General features: G+C 37.4%; 1 protein-coding gene across 2 annotated transcripts; it reads left to right on the top strand.

Annotated features, from left to right (window-relative positions):
• The first annotated feature begins 11 nt into the window (after window positions 1-11).
• STXBP3 (syntaxin binding protein 3) lies at window positions 12-21,127 on the top strand. 2 transcript variants are annotated; one of them, XM_068199651.1, is made up of 19 exons: window positions 12-118; window positions 2,924-2,973; window positions 3,689-3,770; window positions 5,146-5,222; window positions 5,868-5,946; window positions 7,335-7,435; window positions 9,309-9,463; window positions 10,357-10,447; window positions 11,358-11,482; window positions 12,907-13,011; window positions 13,517-13,574; window positions 13,788-13,853; window positions 14,253-14,333; window positions 14,961-15,099; window positions 15,525-15,631; window positions 16,051-16,149; window positions 16,730-16,815; window positions 18,450-18,598; window positions 21,020-21,127. In XM_068199651.1, exons 1-19 carry the CDS (start codon window positions 76-78, stop codon window positions 21,109-21,111), a joined length of 1,785 nt encoding a protein of 594 aa, XP_068055752.1. In that variant the 5' UTR covers window positions 12-75; the 3' UTR covers window positions 21,112-21,127. The 2 variants fall into 2 exon arrangements, with proteins under 2 accessions (XP_068055752.1, XP_068055751.1); XM_068199650.1 differs by lacking the exons at window positions 10,357-10,447; window positions 11,358-11,482.
• The last annotated feature ends 1,458 nt before the right edge of the window (window positions 21,128-22,585 follow it).

Below are 22,585 nucleotides of genomic sequence, written 5' to 3'. Positions count from 1 at the left end.
ATCGGGCTGCGCCCTCCGCCGCCGCCCCTAAAGAGGGAGGGGAAGGCAGCGCTGCCAGGCGGGGCTGGCAGCAAGATGGCGCCGGCAGCGCGGGGGCTGAAGAGCTTCGTGTGGCAGAGTGAGTGACTGCGGGGCTCCTTCCCCGGCCCCGCGGCGGGAGCGCCCTGGGGCCGTTCGGTGGGCGCGGGCCGGCCGGGAGCCTCCGCCGCTGAGGCGCCGGCTCCGCGTAGCTCCGTGTGTGGGGTCGGGGGTGCCCGCCGAGGCGGGGTCCGGGGCCGTTCCCGACGCGGCCGGAGCCGCGCTGCGTGTCGGAGCTGAGGCGGCCGAGCGGGGTCGGGGTCGGGCCCGGGCGGCTCTGTGGGCAGCCGTGTCCGGCGCAGGCTGTGGGTGGCGGCTTCTGCCGGCTATTGCGGGTGCGCTGGTGGGAGGTGGCTGCTCCGGCTTGCGACGTTGCCGCGGCTGTCCGCAGTGGCAGCTCTGCAAAGAGACGCTTGTACCTTTTTCCGAGATAAGGGTGAGCTCTGCAGGCTACAGCCCGCCCGACGGGCTCTTGAAGAGCCTAAACTTAAGTCAGCTCTTCATGCACTTCTTTATTATTTCCGAGCTACTACTTTCGGAGGGCGCTCCGGCCCCCAAGGGGCTCTCGGCTCTCTCTCACGGAGCGGCACTTCTCACTTTGTGTTTGGCTTCACGGTTTTCGTAGAAAAAGTTGAGGGTGTTCCCAGGTAGGCTTACAAGTGACCTGCAGATTTTTATCTCCTTGTTTTGGAGCAGGTTCTGCTGGTGTTTGTTACAGAAAATGAAGTTGTAACTGCTCCTTTCCTTGCTGGAGTAGAAAGGCTGATAGTATTTCAGGTAGTGTGAGACCTTTGGGGAAAAGGCATTAGCAGCCACCTCATCCCGAGCTTAATTGTACTGAGCTTGTGACTCCATGAGCTGCTCAGCCAGCCTGGCGACTGTCACTGAAATGGGAAGGTCCTGCTGCCGACTTGTTTTCGTTCTTCTCCTCTGCTTCCACCTGAAAGCTGTTTGTTTGTGTCACTAGAAGGGAAAAGCAGACTGTCCCTCTGGAGTTCAGTTCTAATTGCTGGCACCTGTACGAATTAGATACTTTTGTTTAAAATTAATCCTTAGAAATCCCCACTTTTGCTGCCTTGCTTATCCTGCTGTCTTGCTCTTTATGCTTATGAATGTAAGGCCAGCGTTTTGTCCTGAGATATTTTATAGAAGACTTGGACCTTAAAAGGGAATAATCGATCTAAGCATAAGTGTATCATTAAGGATCATAAAGACTTTTGAAAATGGTGTTGCCAGTGTGAGGAACAAAGATTAGAGTGACAGTGAAGCAGTGTGAATAATAAAACATTTGTGTTACAAGCTTGGTTAAGAGGAACTTCGGAAATGAATGCTTTGTTAGTCATCTAGTTCCTCTTGTCTTTCCAAGACTGCAACAACAATGAAAATTGATAAACTAAGTTTTAGACCTTGTCTGGCACTTTTAAAATGGGTAATTGAAGACCATAAACTGCTGCTTCCTAATGTATCAGTAAAACATTAGGGGGGTTTTATTAAGGCTGATTCACATTTTGTCTGAAAATAGTGATGCTGATGCTTTATGTAGCAGCTGTATCAATGTGTATCTTGTTCCTGCTCTGTAAATAGGCATGGAAGTTACACCTGTGGTGCGTGGAATTGAAGCAGAAGTGTGTGGAAAAGTTGATTCACAGAAGTTTGTTGTCAGTTAAGCCCACAGTTATGAGGACAGAGACAGCTATCTGTATTTAGGAGACAGTAGTTCCTGTGGATAAAATAATGAAGTACAGAGAGCTGCTGTATTTAGTTAATCTCCAAATGAAGTCCTTTCCATGAGGAATTCTGTCTTTTAATATTTTTTCCAAACTTTAAATTGTTTTGTAGACATGTATAATAGCTAGCCATAGATAACTATAATAACTTTTGTAAGTGATTCAGCATTTTAGCAATTCTGGTTTTTGTAGCACTTGCTTAACAGTCCCTTCTTCAGGAAGTGTGTTATAAACGGGTTATTAATTTTGCCAAGGTGTGGTTTGCTTCTTTTTTTTTCCACTCAGGGATTTGGCAGCCTGCTGTTCTGTTAGCATTGTGTATAGCTCTTTCCGAGATTGTGAAGTAAAGGTAGAAGGAAAAAAACCTTTGTAAACTAATTAAATGTATTCAGAAAAGACAAAAACTGAAAAGGTAGTTAGGGTGTATGGTTGGTATAAAATATGTGAGCAGAAAATGAAAGCCTGAACAAAAACAGAGCACTAACCTGGGTTTGGTTTTGGTGTGTGCAGAATGCTTGCAGGAGAAAAATTATTTTGAGAGCCTGTAAACCATTGTAGAACAATTATTTGGGTGAAGCAGCTGAAGGTTGAGGGCAAAATAAATAACAGTGGGAATAGTGTGGGGGAAAGTACACAGTGTCTGGTACATTGATAGCTTGGAATAAACTTACTATGGGAGAAAACTGACTTCTATTTTTTAATTGCAGAAATGAGGTTCAAGACAACTGAATTATGCATTTCTGTGTTCTGCTGTCTTTTATAGGCAAATATTGTAGAAAAAATAGAATATTTGAGATTTTGGACAAGGTTGTTGGACACTCAGCTTATTAAAAGGAATTCTGTATAATGCTAAAGACTAATTAACTGGCAAGAATGTTGTCAGAAAATATGAATGTTAATAAAATTTTCACATGGTTAAAAATTTGTAATTACATCTGTGTACAGTCCTAGAAACAGGCAGGGACAATTTGTGGTGAAGAATTCTATGCAGGTATTTATCAGTGTGGGGTTTTTTTCTTTTTAGGGCTCTGAACATATGAGTCTAAATGGGCAAATTATTTTTTTCTTTCTTAGCAATAATTTGATTCCTCTAACTGGTAAACTGTATCTACTTACAGAGCTGAAATCAGCAGTATTTGATGACTTTACCAAAGAGGAAGAATGGAAGGTACAATTTTGTTTAATTTTTTTAAGAATTCTGTCATCACTTGAATAAGAAATCCATGTTGCTGAGTAGAGAACAAATACATAAAATAAACATCTGGCATTTTCACTCAAGATTGTTTTCTGTCCAAGTAATAGACCTTACTTTTGATAACTCCAATCTCTGTATAATACATGTTGAAAAATATAGAGGCTAGTACAGGAAGAACAAATGGCTAGTAGTGAAGAAAAATTAGAAACTGTGTTTGTCTTCACTTACCTGCTGAAAGACTTGTACTTTATTAATTTCAAAAATTACACTGCACTGCAGTACATGTGGAGCAGGATTCAGCAGTATGATACCTGTTAGAACTGCTTAAGCTATAAAGCAGTTTTAAAATAAATACAGATATATTTGAGCAGGCCATGGGGTAAATTAGCAGGAATTCTAAAGACGTGTGTCCAAGTGAAACTTTCAAAGTACTTTCTAGTATGAGTAGGGGGAACAAAGCTCACATTTAAGATTGAGCTTGTCTTTGGAAATCCTGTGCATTAGGAGCTGCCTTCTGAGATTAGTTTGCCCCTGCAATGTTGGTGTATGCAGGTAATGAAAAAAATAGAGTAATAAAATAGTTTTAGCTTCAAACTTTTATGGCAAGTTGTTGAGGAAACGACATGGGTTTAATATAGCTGATTGATTTATCTAAATACTTGTGTGGTTTTTTTTATAATATGTTTAGGTAATGCTTTTAGATGATTACACTACTAAATTACTGTCACTGTGCTGCAAAATGACTGACCTACTGGCGGAGGGTGTCACAGGTAAGCATAATTCATATTGATACACCAATGGCAATATCCTGGTGAGGAAAAGGGAAAGACTTGAAATTGATAGTACCCTTAGAAGAAGAGGTCTTTATTTGGTTGATGAAGACAATGAGTTATGGAATATTAAAATAGTAGACTTTCAGGCTCCTAGAGTAATTAGTCAATTGTGAATGATTTTTTAAAATTAAAAAACCCAAATGTTTCTCTGCCTGAAAGCTCAGCTCTCCCTTTAATTTTTTTGCTAAAGATTGCTCTAAGGGTTTTTTTATTTGACTAGGGTTTTTGATTGTTTTTATGCTTTTACTTTTTTTTTTGGTTGTTGTTGTGGTGGTTTTTTGGTTTGGGGTATTTGGTGGGTTTTTCTGGGAGGTGGCAATGAGTGTTTGTTTGCTGATGCCTATTTTTGAAATTGAAATAAATTCCTGAAATGTAAATGAAGTAGTTTTAATTAGCTTTAGGTCTAGATTTTCAGAAATGCTTGTGTAAGAGGGCATTGTTTAGGCTTGGTTATTTATTCCACAATACTATTCTTATTCCAGTTATTCCACATAACATGATTATTCTGGAAATATAATAGTAGAGCTGTATCAGTTTTGCTTTTTGGTGTGTGTTTTAAATCATAAGTGCTACTTACCTTTGTGAGAAATTTTGGTAAGCATGTATCCTTTTTATCAAGAAGAGACCTTTTATTTTTGGTGAGCACACTGCTGAATGGAACCTGTCTTTCCACATCCAGATGTCTGACATTACTTATCTTCCTTGTTCCTCCCCCACAACATTTCTGAGCCACAAGAATATCTCTGCCTTCTCAAGCTAGTGTAAAGCTACACAGTAATGACTTCATTAAACAGAGAAAAACAAGAGACGAATGAAGCTGATTTGCTGAAAAATGTCTTAATTTGTGCCTGCAATTATGTTGAAACAGAGTAATTGCCCAGGACATAGGCAAACAAAGGACAGAAGAGGCTGTAGTCCAAAATGATGCCCTGCATAGTTTTTCTCTCTCTCCTTCATTGTGCTGGGAAAAGAACTATCTTGCCAACAGAGTTGCTACTGGGCCCCATAGCTGGACTATGTTTGCGTTGCCATTCTGTTGAAGTGTAGAATACCTAGGAAGAATTTAGTCCTACAACTTTAATTGTCACTTGACTGAGAATTGAAAAAGCCTTGTGGTAACCTTCTGTATATAAAATAACAAAGAAATAAATCAAGACTCTTGGCAGAAGGTACATCCTTACCTCTAATATTGTGGACAACTTGATTGCTGTTACTTTATTTTTATCAACTCTATATTAAAATATATGCAGTGTTTTCCTTAAAGATCCATAATCTTCTTAATTAAAAAAATATAATATTTCTTACTTTATAGTGGTGGAGAATGTATATAAAACCCGTGAGCCTGTCCCACACATGAAGGCAATATATTTAATAACTCCCACAAAAAAGGTTAGTATTTTAAAGTGTTGCAAGATCCTTCAGACTGAAAAAAACCCTGATTTTAAAATGTTTATTTACTGTGTACAGCTGTGCAGTACACAGTAAATCTCTGCATTTTCTCTGATACTTCTTTGTGTGATGCCTGATTTTCCAAGATGAAAAGACAAAGTGGTGCCACTATGGAATATGTTGCAAACGTGTACCTTGTGGTCAGTGTAGGCACTGTATCATTGCTTAGCAATTGTAACCTCACTGAAAGACGTGTTGTATCACATAATGATGCAATACATTGAAAAATAGAATTCAAAGTAATGGCTTTAATAAGAGATTACTGTTACTTCCTAAAAATTCTCGAGACAATAAATCTCAGCACTGTTAGAGCTGGAAAATGATGCAAATACTGTGATGTGTGTGCTTCCTGAAATGAGCTTGGTGCATGATTGACCATCTGTAGTTCCTTGTTATTCTTCATCTGGAATTAAAAATCTTAAGCTTCAGTGTTTCCTTGTTGAAATTCACTATTCCTAGGTGGAACTTGGTAATAGAGCAGGAGGAGATGAGGGAGAAGCTTTGTCTGGTATGTGTAGAAAGGCAAAACACTGGCATGATGCTGTTGTTTTGTTTTTTTTTTCCTTATTTTTCTTGCCCCATAAGTCTGTAGATGGACTGATTGATGACTTCATCAATAAATCATCCAGCAGATACAAAGCAGCATACGTGTATTTCACTGACTGTAAGTAAGCTTTTGGTTTGTAGTTTGGTAACTTCATATGGGTAAATAAGTAAGCTACTCACTACTGTTGTCTATAGTTGAGTAAATGAAATTTTGGGCCCTCTTTCTTGCTAGAAGGTTTGAGATTCAAGGGATTAAGCATGTGTCTGGTTTTCCAGGCTATGGTCACCATGCTGTGTGGCAATAGTAATTTCTTTCACAATTACCCAACAGTCTTGATTGTTCTCCACCTCTGCTTTTAATTTAGGTAATGTAGTTTTATTTTTAAGTGTTCCAGTCTTCTCCTATGTTGGAGTGTGGAGGAAGACAATTCAAGTCAAACTATGTATCTCTACATAAACGAAATAGTGCTAAAAACATAACTGCATGAGAACTTTCTGCAAGAGCTGTGTTAGTAATTGGTTGCTTCAGGTAGTTCCTTCAGACCTGTGAGCCAGCTTTTCTCCTTCCCTGAAAAAGAGGCCTACTTAGCCCTTGCATGCATGACATTAATTGTGTAGCAGAGACAATTACTGGGAGCAGGGTTAATGTGATTGCACGTGGCCCTGCAGTCAGTCAGTGTGACTAAAAAGGCTGTAAAAGAGGAGAAAATAAAAAACCCAAATGTGCTGCTGAAGGCAGTGTCTGAGACATGCCTGTCTGTGGACTGTGTGTATCTGCTACTGGATGTTCTCAAAGCAGTATTAAATTACTATCCAAATTCTTGGTTTCTTGTTTAATTTCATGCTGAAACAGCAGTTATTGTTCTGGAAAAGTACTGCTATCTTGCTGTGCGCTCCTTGGTTGCAAGTGGGCAAGCTTTCAGTTTGAATACTTGCCAAAACTTTGTCTGTTGAGAGGAATAGCTCCTGAGTTAGAGAAATAACTCTGTCACTTCCAAGTTTGTATAGTATTCATGTCATCTATGTATTCCTTAAATTCAATTTCTAGACTGGGATCCAATGTAGCCTGGAAATGTGGAACACCTTGGAGATCTGTAATTAAATGCCATATCTCTGTGTTTTACTGTTAGACACGTACACATGATTTCTTTTTGTAGCTTGGGAAATGTTTTTTCTTTCCTACATGACAAGAAATAGCAGAAACCTTTACTTTGATAAAATCAACATCCTTCACAGTTGCAGACTGCTAATGAGTGTTCAACAACATTTTGCTTGCAAAAAAGCCAGTATAAATTGAGCAGTGGTGCTTCTCAAAAAAGATCTCCTAAGCAAAATATGGATTATATGTTCTATTTACTTTAGGAAGAGTAGGCAAATTTTTTTTGTTTTATGGTTAAGTGGGTCTTAATTTAGAACTGTCTGCTCTGAATACTGTATGCTTATAAGTGATCTGACAGCTGGAATAGTACAAATTATTTGTACTTAGAGTCTCTTTTTTTCCCCTAGTTTGTCCTGACAGCCTCTTCAATAAAATTAAGGCTTCATGTGCAAAATCTATAAAGAAATGCAAGGAGATCAACATTTCGTTCTTCCCTTATGAGTCTCAGGTAAGTTTAATTCTTAACCTTGACAGTAGTCTGGAGGATTATTTTCAAATGCTGCTGACCTTTTAGAAAACAATGTAATAGAATGTATCTTTTGACTGACAAACTCTATGTGAGATATTTCCATTTGGGCACATTTCCGGTGCTTGCTTATGCTTTTCAGAGGAAAACAAATGCTCTTGTACTCAAAGTTTTACTCCTTGCACTTGACCTCTTTGCAAGACTTGGTGTCAGTTGCAATAGGGAGGTTAAAGAAGGAATCTGTTCCTGAAGAGCAGGTAAGTATTCTGGCTAGTTTTTGATAAGAGTTTAGTACTGCTGATACTGAGCTTTTACTTTGCTAGGTTGGGTAGGTGGTACATAGGAGTAAGTAGGACTTGTTGAAAGTCAGGAAAGGAGAACAAAAGGACTAAGAGAACTGAAAGGGAGTGGAACAAAAACTACTATAACTTGACAGTCTTTTCAGTGAAAGGAGAGCATGGAAATCCTGTTTTCTCAATTAAAAATCTATACTACCAGTGGAAACCAATGGGTGTTTTTCATGTGCAGCCACACTGTGGGTGTTGTGTTGAAAAGTACTTTGTTGCTCATGCCATTCATCAGACACAGAGGGCACACTGACAGTCACTAAGACAGTGAAGCCTCCAAGCTCTGCCCAGTTCTGGGAGCTGGAGAACTAACCAGAACTAACCACAGATGGTTCCCATGTGAAATGTTATCAACCTACCCCATCAAGGGAACAACTCTTATGTATACCAGGTGGCAGGTGAACATAGGAGGGATTGCTGCTAGCCCTGTCTCACTGTGGTGCAGTTTCCTGGTTTGAAGACACATTCCTTTTTATTATAAAGGGTTCTTTATTATTTTGGTTGAGAATCCATCAGGGGATAATGAGTGTGGTGGCCTATTTGTTTGCTTTCCAGTGAGGTTGGTGTTTACAAGTTTTGTTTCAAGCTGGTTTTAGGAGCCCTGCCAAAGCTGCTTTTCTGTACCAAATAAAGCCTATGAAAATGTTGCGGTCCTGGTTCTCTGGAGGACTCACCATGAAAGCAGAAATCAAGACTACTTTCCTGTAGTTGAAAATAAGCAGCGCTAAGGCTGGGCAGCACTCTTCTTGTTCTTACTGTTTTTTATTCTCACTGTCTGGGGTTGTGAGAACCTTTTGAATCCTTCACAGAGAAACAATGTGAACTGGTCTTTCTGCTTCCTGGGATGCTAGGAGTAAATAATCAGGCTGAGCTCTGGGCAAAGTCCAGGTGATTATCTACGTGAGTGAAGCAAACACCTTTATCTGGATGGACATTCTTATTTGGCTCTGTAGTTACAGAGTCCATCTGAAGCTAGAGAAAATCCATTTACTGACAATGGGATTGTACCCATGTTTGCATTCCATTTACAAAACTGTTGATAAAGCCTTTCATCTCTGTAGTACTAAGCTGCTTTAATCAAGATTTAATGCATTTAAAGAATTTCAGCTATTGAAGGTAAATTTTTCATATTAAAAGCAGATAGAATATGTAAATTTTTATTTTAAACCAATTTAATGTTGATACCTTCTATGATCATTCTGATACTGCATTGTATGGCTCTGTACTAGGCACTGATGGGTGTTTAGTTCCTTCCTTCCATCTGTCCTTTCTTCCATAATTTGAAAAATAGTCATTTATGTAGGAGAGTAATAGGGAAAAAGTCTGAGGACAGGAAGAAAATGAGGGATAGAGGAATGAAGTGTGGGTTTGCTTGGTTTTTTTACTTAGGTGTCCTGTATATGACTTTTTCTTGCAGCATATAGTTTCAAATTATTAGCAAACTTTTTACCAGGTGTTTTGGCAATCTGTAAGTTAGGCCCTTTTTTTCTTGCTTGTGCTTTACGTAGGTATTTACTCTCAACATCCCAGATGCATTCTACCGCTGCTACAGTCCCACTCTGGAAAAGACAAAGGACAAAGATGCTGTACTGCAAGTCATGGCTGAACAAATTGTTACCTTATGTGCCACGCTAGATGAGAATCCAGGAGTGCGATATAAAAGGTGGGGCAAAATTAGTGTTTTATAGTAATTGCTTTCACTTCTGGGGCTTACCACATTCTTTGGTCATAGCTTGAGGCTGCAGCATAGTTTGATTTTTTTTTTTTTTTTTTCCTTTTCCCATTGTGGTTGTGGTTTGTTTTTAATCCACAAGTCTGAAATATGGAATGATAGGAATCTGTGAAGTGTAGGTAAAGCGGTGTTTTTCTGTGTATGTGCATGTAACAGTACTTGCTATACCCTGTCTTATTCTGAATGGTTTGTTCCATGTCTGGTCAGTAGGGTGACACTGATATGCTGCATTCTTGTATGCCACATGTGTAATCCTGTGACAGAACTGCTGCTGTTCAGCCATTTGTAGCTCTGCTTGGCACCAAGGAATTCAGAAATTGCTGTGGCACATGGGATCAGGATTTCTTGTAGTAGAGATATTGAGAAGAATGGCTCTTTTGAGCTTTGAAAGGGATTTACTGTCTTTGAAATCAAAGTAGGCTTCTGAAATTGTATTCAAGATTGCATTGTGGTGTAATGTGAAGTGGTGTCTTATTCTCTGCCAAGGTAACAAATAGTTGCTTGACTTTTTTTTTTCTGTTCTTTCTCTTTTTTCTTTCTTGTTTCCCAACTCTGAGTGAAACTTTAGGTGCTGGGCCGTGTGCCAGCTAATGCCAGTCTTTTGGTGGAAGCTGTTCCTGCTGTGTAAAATACCTGAAGCATTCAAAGAGTGAAATCATAATGTAGAAGTGAAAACATATTGGAACTACTTAGAATGGAGTTCAGGAGCTCATGAAAGCAGAGGATCAATCTAGGAAGATCAATCTAGGGAGTTTTTTGTTTTAAAGGTCGCATTTTAGTCTTAAGAAATGTAAGTTATATTCTTATGCTTCCCTTTTTCCTAGTGGACCATCTGATAGAGCCAGCAAACTTGCACAGCTTGTTGAAAAAAGTCTTGAAAACTACTACAAAACAGATGAGAGAAGCCAAATAAAGGTAGACAGTGAGCTAAAATGTTTGATTTCTTCTTTTTAAACTTTTTTTGTATGTCTGGGAAAATATTATTCAACAATTAAGTTCTGCAAATATAGATCTTATTTAATAATGAAGGCAATTCGTTGCCATTTAGTTGTTTTTGTGTATGAAAGCAATGTAGAGGTAATACTGTTTAAGTAAAGCTGTATTTGTGTGATCAAACTGATTTTATTTGAAAAATTAGCCCTGTGATAATGTAGGAGGATGCTACATACCCGAAGACCAGTGGATAAGTGTTTTTTTTAATATCACCTTCATAAGGTCATATGTAGAAGGGGCTTATTGCAGAATTGAAATGTTTCCCCTGAAGGGATTTATTGTTCAGAATGATACAGCTGTTCTCATAAATAATGGTTTTGATCTGTCACTACAAATAAGGCCTGATTAGGGCAGCTGCTTAAACACAAAACCATTCTGATCTTGACTTTGCACTTTGCTACAGAAATAAATATTCCTGCTGCTACTGCCACTTCACTAAATCCCAAAATGAAACTTTCAGTTGAATGTTTGGAGGTCTTTTCCTGTATTGCAGCACTATCTGATCTGCAATACAGACAATGAAGTTATTAAATCTCTGGGCAGCATTTTTGGGGTTTTGTTTGTTTTTCTTTTACATTTTTTGTTCACTAGACTAATAAAACTCAGATTTCTGAGTGTATTGCAGCAGGCTAAAAGCATTGCCTTAAACTTAGTCTTTAAAACCATTGTATATAATTAAAATGTTCAAACAAATGCTTGGACCCTATTGCAGTGTTTTTCCGTTATTTTTTCTAAAAATATCTGCAGTGCTGTGACATAATGCAAATAGAGTTAACATGCATTAACTTTCTCCTGTATGTCTTAACTTTGTGTTTGTTTGATGGCTTTCTAGGCTAAAACCCACTCCCAACTAATAATAATTGATCGTGGTTTTGACCCAGTATCAACTGTACTCCATGAGCTCACCTTCCAGGCAATGGCATATGATCTGCTACCCATTGAAAATGATACTTACAAGCAAGTACTTAAAAAAAACCAAACAACTAAATAGTTTATTCTTGATTATAAAATCCCTGAAATTGTTTGGCTCAAGTGCACCATGGCAATATTAGCTGCTTATATATTGCATAATGGTTGCTTCACTTTTTGTTAGTCTTTCCTTTTGGATTTGTAACTTCATCATTTTCTTGACTTCCTCGCTTAGTTTAGATTAGGTAGGATCTAATTGGGATTTTTGCTAAGTTTTGAGTTCAACAAATCACATTTTTAAAGACCTAAGAACCTTGTACTACTCTTGAAGTACAGCCTTAGGAGTGCACATTGAGATTCTCTAGATTTTCTTTCATATTCTCAAATTTTTTTTGTCATAACAAGGCAATACTACTAACTGAATACTGAGAAAAAGCTAGGTTGTTTCTCAGGTATGCTCACTTTTATAGCTTCAGTAATTTAATTAGTGTAATTGTTAAAATTTACATGTTTTATTAGAAATACACATTTAAATCAGTCATGCTCAATTTATAAGCACAGTTTGGAGTCGTGTAATGTTAATTTGTGTAAGTTATGTGCCTTACTGTCTGATTGTTTTGACAACAATGGTTTTGGTAGGACAATGCTTTTCTGATGACCCACTACAGCAAAGGAGACCTGATGGCCTCATTGTTTAGCCAAGCAAAGAGGAATGTGTATCTTCAGTCAGAAGCACTGAGTGAAGATGTTAATAGAAAGTGTAGACTCTATGAGTCTGGGTTTGATTGCTGGGTATGAAGATGTAGCAGAATATGTTTTCTAGGTAGTCATGATCTGATTATCATTAATTCTGTAATTTTTTTTCATTCTTTTGCTTTCTGGCAATCTGCACTGTGTGAGTTTCTGTAAATATGAAAATATTATGTGGCATGACTGTGGTCTTGTTTTAGGTTTATTGCTGTTCATAGTCACGTAATAGCTGCTCATTAATGCTGTGCAACAGTTTCTTTTATATGTGAAGTCATTTGTCCTGCTTAGCATTTTGTTGGTGAATGTAACTTGATTTTCCTTTAGTTATAAAGTCTTATAGTACACAGAGAAAGCTGCACTTGGCAATTGCAGTGTGTATTACTTTGTGCAGTTTACATTTGAAACCAAAACTGAGAAGAAATTGAGGTGCATGTAAATGTGTGTTTAAAACTTTAGTTACTGTTGGTTTAAAAGAATGTCCAGAAGTTCTTGCCCCAAATAATCTTTCTGAAATTCATCTGCTGTGTCTATGTTAAAATATGTAATCTGTAAAATCCTTCTGTAAATTATACTTTGTCAGGCACTAGCTTGGCTTATAAATTAAAGTCTTTGTCTATTATTGCTGTTACAATTTATGTTAATTAAACTGTTACAAATAGTACTGTGATGAGAATTGGGGGAAACCCAAACCCTAAATAATTGTCTGAATTTTCTCTTGGAAGATACAAAACAGAAGGCTCTGGTGGGAAGGAAAAGGAAGCAATTTTGGAGGAAGATGATGACCTGTGGGTGAAGATGCGGCACAAGCATATTGCAGATGTGATAGAGTATGTGCATAAATAACAAAGCCAACTGCTTGGTTTCTTTGAGAGGGAGGGTGTTTGAGCTGTTCAGTGGGAATGCAGGCAGTAATGTACATGGTTTGCTAGACAGATTGGATTCAGTTAAGTAATCAATGCCAGGAAGAAATTGTACTTCAAAAATACAGTATGCACTCAGGTAACCAGTTATACTAATGCTACTTGCAGTTCTTGAGGTAAATGTAAATCAGGACACTTCCTGGCAAGTATTTTCAAATATTTTAAATCTGAAGGGATTATTTTGCATACTGTACTACCAAGCTGCTGCATCAAATGACATTAGGAAGATATTGCAAATAGAATGTTTAATATTTCCTTTGTAAAAAAATCACTCTTTTCTCTGAAGGTTGATATGTATCTCGGGCTCTTACTTGCATTCAGAAGTTCTTGTTGCACAGTTCTTTTAAGATTTTAAGAAAATATTTAAGAAGTCATGTGCTGTTGCCTTTCATTATTTTCCTCTTTTCTTCAGGGAAATACCAAAACTTTTGAAAGATGCCTCATCAAAAACAAAAGCAGCAGAAGGAAAAGTAAGTTGTTGACGTTGAGATACTATTTTTCCTTGTAATTTAGTTATTTTCAGCCGATCAGATCCATGTAACTCAGGGATCTGCTACAGAAATGAAGGCTTTTCTCAGCTGCAATTTTCAGGGCTTGTGGGGGAATCAAGCTGTAACAGGAAGGGAAATAAGCATGTCATTTATTGGGGTAACAGATTTTCAGCTTGTGTGATTTCTTTCCAGTTATCCATATCTGCTCTGTCCCAGTTGATGAAGAAGATGCCGCTCTATCGTAAAGAGATTAGTAAAGTAAGGTGTCTTTTGTAATCATAACTTTGCAGTAAATAATTCTGTGCACTTTAACTTCTTGTTGAAATCCAGTTTTAGTCTATCATCTTCCTGTAGTGTGCTATATAGCTGTTCTCCAAATTAATGTTTTAACCTACTGTAAAATTTAGAGAAGAAAACTAGTTTCCATGTGTGTAAAAGAATGAAATAATTTGTGTGCTTTGAGGATTGAACTGTTTAATGTTTTACAAAGTGTTATGGGGGTCAGTCTCTAAGTGAAGGGGAAAACACAGAAAATATGAGATGGTATCGAAGGATTGACTTTTGTAACCAGTAAAAATGATGGATATGCTAGGAAAAAATTCAAGCTATGACAGTTTGTGATTTTTTTCTTTTTTTTTTGTTCTTTCTGTCTTATAGCAAGTTCTTCATCTCAACATAGCAGAGGATTGCATGAGCAAGTTCAAATCTAATATAGAAAGGCTCTGTAAAACTGAACAGGTATGTCTAAAAAAGCCACAAATCAAAGAGCAGCTTTGCAAGTATTGCAAGTGCCACTTTTTTGTTTGCAGGAATAGAAGCTTGTTTTAACTGACTAAACTACTATATCTCTTGCCTTTATTTTGTGATCAGTTTTTGAGGTGGTAGCATTAAAATTAAGTGTAATATACAAAGCTCTTAATCTCCCAATAAGGAGGTGTTCTGAAGAGTTTTGGAGGTTTTTTGGTCTTGAAATCTGTCTAATTTGTTTAAGGATCACCTTTGCTTTCCTGGATCAAAATTCCTGTGAGGTTGCTTTAATATGTTGTGCGGAGGGAAGCCCTTTTTAAATGTCTGGGAAAAGTACCTTTTAGGGTGAGGCATTACATTGTGACTAAAATTTACATTTCTAAGAATTCTAGATATCACATTTTTAAATGTTTGAGTGTTATTTAGTGTTATTATAATACTGTAACTATTGAAATAAATGTCAGACTTGTCATACTGAGTTTAAATTGATGCAGCTTGATCGTTTCCTGAAACCTGTGGTTTCATAAAAATGCCTTTAAAAACACACAGAACAATGTTGATTTAAATTACTTCAATGATTTTAACCATGGTGTCTGTTTTTATTTTTAATTAATTTAGGACTTGGCTCTCGGAACTGATGCAGAAGGTGCAAAAGTAAAAGACTCTATGAGGGTACTCCTTCCAGTTCTACTCAACAAAAATCATGACAGCTATGACAAAATCAGAGCTATTCTCCTGTATATCTTTAGCACAAATGGTATGACAAGTTGCCCTATTCTTTTCCTCAGTGCTATGAGCTTGAACTCAAGTTTTAGGATAGTACAGTATTTTAGTTATCCTAAGTCTCTTCATTGGAGTTGATAGTTGGGTTTGAAAGAAATCCTGTCCATCCTCTGTATTTTCTCCGATTAGTAGCAAAGATAATACTGGCAAGGAGTTAAGAGATGTAATTCAAATGTAGATTCATACAGTGTTTTAATATCACTCTTACTCTTGCAAGTGTGCAGTAGTTTGTTCACTTATTTTCGCATGCTATTAAAGCTGTTAAAGGGGAAGCTCCATGTCTGTGGCAACCTGAAAATTAAGTCAGTGAGGAAAAATTTGTTGTAGAGACGAATGTGTGAGACAAAACTGATCTTACTCACAGTCACTTGATAATTGTCTGTTTTCCATATATTGAAGGAACTACCCAGGAGAACTTGGACAAGCTGATCCAGAATGTGCACATAGAAAGTGATAGTGATATGATAAGAAATTGGAAATACCTTGATGTTCCTGTTATCTCTTCAGTAAGAATGTATTTAATTTATTTTGTAATTTCCTACTGTCCAAGGACCTATTGCTCTTTTGGCAACTCTTAGCAATATTATCCAGGTCTGGGTTTGGAAGCAGATAATTGCTAGGATTTTTTTAATGTGGTTTTTTTTTAATGTGTTTAAGTGGTAAATCCTTGGAAAATTATTGAGGTTAGTTGTTTAAAGTAAGATACCCATAATGTTCCCTCTGCAATTATTACGCAGTTCCTTGTCTCTGAAGTTAGTATTTCTAGTGTATCCTGAATTGTAGATGTATTAATTATTGTTCTTTATAATTTTTATTATTTCTTTAAAATCTCATACTTATCCCCTCTCCTTCTGTTACTGAGTGCTAGTAAGTTTCAAAAATCCAAACCCTAAATAATACAATCATACTTTGAAAACCTTTTCAGTTTGTTGCTCAGCAGCATAAATACGTAAGAAGGGACCGTTCTAAAGAAGAAACCTTTCAACTTTCTAGGTGGACTCCTGTTATCAAAGATGTTATGGAGGTAAATTTCACCAACTAATTAATTCATGGGTGCAGTGCAGAAATTTACTGAGCAGTTGTAGTTGGCAGTGTTTGGTATAATTTAGAGATCTGTATCTTCTTGGTTTTAACTCCAACGGGTCCTTAAACTGCAATTCCAATCTAAACTGTTGTGTGGTAGAGCCCGGAGGGTGTTACTTGCCAGAAGTGTAGTTTCATTGTTCTTAAACCTTTTCCTTAAGCATCAGTCAGTGACTGGTGTCACACACGGTAGTGAGTTTACTGACGTGTTAGTCTGACCCAGTGCTCTCTCTCATAGATTCTTGGTGGCTTTTTCACGTTCATTTATGTTTTTAGGCGACTCTGACTTCTCTCATGCATTGCCATATAGAAATTAAATACGTTAGGGTTATTACAGATGAAAAGCTGCTAGTGAAATCTGAAAATCTGCTAGTTAAATCAGTATATGTTTATAAAAAGATATTTGTTGAGCTGCATGTGTTGGCATGAAATGTCAGTTAGGTGTCCTTTCTGAAAGCTGAAACTTGGTGGGGTTAAGGTCTGTATGCCTTTTTGAAGTGTGTCTTTATTTTGCACTTCAGGATGCTATAGAAAACAAATTAGATTCAAAAGACTGGCCTTATTGTTCCCGCTGTCCTCCCACCTGGAACGGTTCAGGAGCAGTAAGGTAAATGGTTTCATTTCCTGAAACATAATTTACCCAGATCTCAGTATTTCTGTCATTTACTTTCTAAAGCCTTACAGAAGTGTGCTTACTGAACAGTGAAATAACACATGTAAGGTAATGTTAATGTGCCAAGCCTATATTTTTATTTAATCTAAAACCTACTCAACTTGGTTGTTATTTTAATAATTCTTAGTAATGTATAGCTTTTTTTTTGTAGTATCTCCCTTTAGCTTCACCGTTAGAAATAACATGTCATATTCCCAGAATGAGAAGTTTAAACCATTGAGCTTATTAGTGTGAAGTAGTTTCAGGAATGAATGTTCAGTACTGTGACTTAGGTAAAAAGAATGTTTTACTTCCAGAAGTTATCTCTGCTGTGTTAGTGGTGGTGACATTATTTGGGTTAATTACCTCAGGAAATTAAATTAATCTTCTATAGGGTCTCTCATTAGGAAATATTGGCCTGTTAGGCATTTGATCCCTGTTGCCAGGGAGTGGTTTAAGCAAGTCCAGGACAGCTGGAGGTCTTGAAATGAGTTCTCTGCTAATGCATGTGAAATGTGTACTTGCATATTTAATGATTATCACTGAGAGGTGATTTTTGAATTTTTTTTTTTTTTAGCTCACCTGTACTGTTCCTTCTTTCTCTTTTTAATTCCACTAGCTCATGAACCTCATGACCAATACATGGCAATTTGAGAGCTTTATCACTTTTTGTAGTGTTATTTAAAAGGGGAGACAAATGAATCAAGACCCCCAAGAGCGTTTCTATCACAGGAATGCTAACTAAGAGTGTTCCTCTCTCCGGAATGCTCACTGCACTAATCAGATGCTGGAATTCAGGGAAGGAAACATTAAATATATCTTGAATGTGGAAGACGCACTTGAATTGGAATTAAATAAATAATTAAAAAACCAAAAAGTAGAGATACTCCTTAGGAGAATAGGTTTTTTACATCCCCTTCTAATTAAACTGTTTGTGGTATATCCTCCTATTTCTGGATATGCACTAGGATGATCAGTGCACGGGAGTACTAGAGCAAGTCCCTGCACACTGGAACTTGATCTCTGTCTTATGGGCTGGTGAAATATGGGAATCTTGAAGGCTCTCTAACAGGGAGATCAGGACTGCAGATGACTTAACCTGAGTATGCAATTACTACATGTGTATTGGACTTCGAAGCACTTCAGGCTGCTTCTGTTTTTCCTAGGTATCTGGATCTGATTTGATAACAGGCAAATGTTTTCTTTAGAGATTCTGTTCATGTTCAGAGATTGAAAAACCTAAGACTCCAGCTTTTTCAAATGAACCTCTCATGAAAAATGCCACTGGAATTGGGAGCATAGAGAGTTAAGCTGCTTGGCAGGAGTCCTTGGCATGTTAGCTGTGTGTGCAGCAAGGTTTTTGTTTTGTATTTATTTCCCCCCTGGTGGTACCTAAACAGTTTGAGTAATGTGATAATTTTCAAAATTTAATAAAAACAATTTATCAGTTGATATAAATACTTTTGCTGAAATTATAATCAAGCCATGAACTGAATGACAGAAATCGCTGCTGCTTGTTGACTGTATAATTTTAACCAAAAATTAATCAGGCAGGCTGTTTAAATGTCATCGTATGAAATCTTCTGCAGTGCACGCCAGAAGCCTAGAGCGAGTTACAGAGAGGAGCGCAGGAGCGGTGCAAGGCTGATTGTGTTTGTGATCGGGGGAGTCACGTACTCGGAGATGCGCAGCGCTTACGAGGTTTCTGAGGCCTACAAGTCCTGTGAGGTTGTTATTGGTAAGCTTGCCATGGGACAGGGTGGGATGTGTGCTGTACTACATGTGGTTCTGGAAAATAGAAGAATCGTTTCGCTTAGTTTCCCTCTGTTGCTTCACTAATGCATACTAATACTATAGCCAGTGTATTTCTTAAAACTATGCACTTAAAAGCATCTTTGCCAGTTATCTCAAGTGTTTGGTGTTCAAAGGGATTTTTTTGCCACAAGACATCAAGGACAAGATAATTTTGCTCTACAGAAGAATTATGTCAGAGGCACGTGAGCATATAGCAAACAGGATTTCAAGTGACCTCTATTTCTTTGCATTACAGTTTCCTCACAAACTTCTATGCTTTACCTTCAGCAGTACTTGCTACTCTCATTGCTTTTGGAAGTAGGAAAGCTGACAGACAAGTGCTAAATTGCTCACTTTGGAGGGAAGATAAGTATTAAAAAACCCCAACAATCCTAATCAAAATTCCACCCAAAAGACTAAACAAATAAACCCTAAACCACTTTTTCAGTGTAGTTCAGTTGACTTTGCAATATTTTCTCATTCCTGTTGTGGCTCCTTGGAGGCTTTGCATAAACCACACAGTGATTAACTGCTTGGGTCCTGAAAACTCCCCTGCTTTAGATTTGGCAATAGGCAGCTGGTGTAATAATCTCTCAGCATTTCAGAGGTAGTAAATGCTTGTTCCATCAGCTGCTGTGCTTCAAATGAATTTTAAATAGCATTACAGGAAATAAGTGCTAAAACTTGTACATATATATAATATATAGGAACAGAGCTCCTAGATAAAAAACCTTACCACAGACCTGTGTCCATCTGCAAGACCCAGCTGATGGCTCGGTGCTGGGACATCTAAAGCATTCTAAATTACTTGAGAGGTCTACATCTGGCATTTAAATTTAGTCTTGAGATTCAGAATGAATCTAACATCTACCATTATTTTAAATAAATACTCTTCCCTAAAACAATGCCTACCTTGATTCTGAAATCTAGAGTCTGTTACCTTCAAAATATTCAGGGGTGTTGTAGGTGTGTTTGTGTGTGATTGGTTTTGTTTTGGTTTATTTTTTATTTGCTGGTTTCATTGGTGGTGGTTGAGGTAGGTTTAATGCTGGTTCTAGTTCTGAGTAGTAATGGAAAGACCAAGACAACAGGAATGTAGTTTAACCAGATTATTTCTTCATGTGAAACTTGTTTACAACACCATGTTTTGTGTAGGTGACTCTTTCACTGGGGTATCTGGCACTCACCACAGCACCATCTTCCGTTTTGTTTAGAGATTATTCTTGTAGTTTTGTTTGTAATCCTGATTTCTGAGGGAAGGTGATAGTTGCCAAATTTCCATTTCCACATGGATTACTGAAAAATTAATATTTGTCTGTGTTCCTGATTCAGAATTCCAGGAATATTAGCCCATTCAGAGTGACACTGCTTGTTGCCTTCAGAACTGCAGGGTGACTCTTTGTGGCAGAAGTTATAATCACTCTCTGTGAGAATAAGAGAGGTGGTTGTGCATTGAAGAATAAGGATTTTCTTTGCTGCTCAAGAGTTGAATTTTGTTTGTTCAAGGCAGTGTTAGTCAGTAAAAGGCAGTGTTCTCTAACTGGTATTTCTGTGGAACACTACTGTTTGTGATAATCTTGAATCCATGTAGTTTATTGATTCTAGGGTAAAGCCTCTCATTAACTCACCCTTCCACGGAATGGCAGGTTTCTTGCAGGCTGGGACAATTGCCCAGGTTCAGTTCTGTCTTTCAGACAGGGCAGAGCAGGACTTGAAAAACTTGTGTTCAAAGTATGAGTCCTGATCTGGATGTCTGAGTGTGGGAAGAGGGACATTGCCTACCTGATGGTGACACATGATTTATGGCAGCAGCTCTCTGGCCACAGAGAGCAGGCACAGACTTTCCAGGGCATTTTCCTGGGGAAGGCTGTGAGAGAAGCAGAGAAAAGATAATCAAAACAATTGTTATCTCATTTGCTGTTCCTGTGTTTGTGCCCATGTGGAATGTGTTTGGAGATTGTTTACCCGAGGTGATTGTTAGATTGGACACTGGTGACGGTGTTTTGGATTCATTGACCAATTGGATCCACAGCTGTGTCAGGACTCTCAAGAGTCACGGGTTTTTCTAGTTAGTGATAGTCCTTGTTAGTGTAATACAGTGTACTGTAAGTATAGTATGATATCGTAACAGATGATATAATAAAGCAATTGATCATCCTTCTGCAATCATGGAGTCAATGCTAATGATACCCAGCTGGGGGCCTGCAGCAACAGTGCTTTATATGAAAACACTTGGAAATGTTGCACTTGTCAGTTTTTCAGGTGCAGTAAAAAACACTGGCATGTAACTGATCTTTTTTTAAAGAGAGAATGTCTGAAAGTCAGAATTTGACTGATACAGTTCATACTTATGTTCTTTTGACAGGTTCTACTCATATTTTGACACCTAGAAAACTACTAGAGGAAGTGAAGAGCCTTAGTAAACCCAAGGATATGGTCTGCATTAAGGATGAATAGATATGGTGATGTTTATGATGCATTAAGAACACAAAAAGTATGTACATATTCTAATGGAACTGACTTTTCCAAATACTGCACTTCAATACTACATGTTTCCTAATGGGAGGTCATGTTATAATTTAAATTTGCTGCTTTTGGGGGCATAGAACGCAGAGAGATGAAGAGATAATCACACCTGTTTCTTAGGTTCTATTTAGTATTACACTGCAAGTGCTTTTTCAAAAGGGCATGTTTGTTCCTAACTAATTATGCTTAAAATTATAGTAATTATATATAAACTGGAATTGTCTTTGAGAACTGTGAAAACTTTCTATAATGGCATTTATTTCTAAAAATGACTGAATTAAAAAGGGCCTAGGCTCTTGGGTAGGGACTTCAAGGGAAAACTTGTAAATATGGGTTTATGGTAAAAATGTTTACTACAAGTTCAATGTCATAAAGTGTAAGATTTTCTGTAAAAATAGCTTGCTGAAAATTTTAAAAATATGTGTAATTGTGAAAAATCTAAAGGCTTTTTAGATGGTGCTGGGTAAGTTAGTCATTCAGAGAATTACTGAGCAGTTCCAATCACAGTAAACAACTTTGGAGAAATGCTGTCAGCTGTGCACTGAAGTACACTTTATATTTAAGTATATACAGAGATTATTACTGAAGCTTTTTTAAAAGTTAATTTCTTAGCAAATTCCTTATGATTGTCTACATAGTCTGTCTGTTTCAGAAGTTGAATTGCCTGTGATACAGAAATTCCAAAACTAAGCATGTCTCTTTGAGGAAGTGGAGGCACGGGGAAAGGACAGGACAAAAAGGGAAGCAGCTCAGTCTTTCAAAGGGCTTGGTAACTTGGAAAAGAAAAGCACAAAGCAAACAAAATGACAAAAACTGATGCACTCAAAATAATTTACTTTTTAAAAAATTTGTTACATACTAAGAAAGAAATACTTAAACTTGCATTGAAAGGAATAAAAAATCAAATTGTATGAATTCTCTAATACTGGTAATGTTTATATTTCACTTTAAAAATTACTTAATTAAAATTACTGAACTTTTAACAGGATGTTGTATCTATGTGCCTTGAAATGTTAGTTTGTTGTATGTAGAATCCAAGAGAACTGTTATAATGAAAAAGAATAGATTACTTGTGTCCTTTTGTTTACATTTTCCCAATGATAATTTTTTTTCATGATTTTAGGTTTTTTTCCCTTTACTTTTGCTTTCAGGTTAACCAGTACTTTAAGAGACTATTTTTGTTAGATGAGTTCATTCAGAGTTAATTAGAAGGTGGAAAAAGGTCAAGTTCTCCCCCTACATCAGAGAGGAATGAAAGGGGAGGACATGATGTAATGATTCTAAAATGTTGCAGGACATGGGATGTGATGAGAATAAGTGGCTGGAGCTTTCAAATGCACCTAGGTATATTATAACTTTGAAAGTTCGTATTTTCATGTGATGTATATTAAAATACTTACCTAAT

This window comes from Anomalospiza imberbis, chromosome 9, assembly GCF_031753505.1.
Source record: "Anomalospiza imberbis isolate Cuckoo-Finch-1a 21T00152 chromosome 9, ASM3175350v1, whole genome shotgun sequence".
Lineage (NCBI taxonomy): Eukaryota > Metazoa > Chordata > Aves > Passeriformes > Viduidae > Anomalospiza > Anomalospiza imberbis.
This window is presented reverse-complemented; position numbering and strand designations above follow the sequence as displayed.

What these genes read in the sequence shown, in the direction of transcription:
- STXBP3 (XM_068199651.1), top strand. Translation starts at nt 76, where the DNA reads ATGGCGCCGGCAGCGCGGGGGCTGAAGAGCTTCGTGTGGCAGA. An exon ending in ATCGTAAAGAGATTAGTAAA is followed by an intron (nt 13,854 to 14,252) that starts GTAAGGTGTCTT and finishes TCTGTCTTATAG; the next exon opens with CAAGTTCTTCATCTCAACAT. An exon ending in TTATCAAAGATGTTATGGAG is followed by an intron (nt 16,150 to 16,729) that starts GTAAATTTCACC and finishes TTTGCACTTCAG; the next exon opens with GATGCTATAGAAAACAAATT.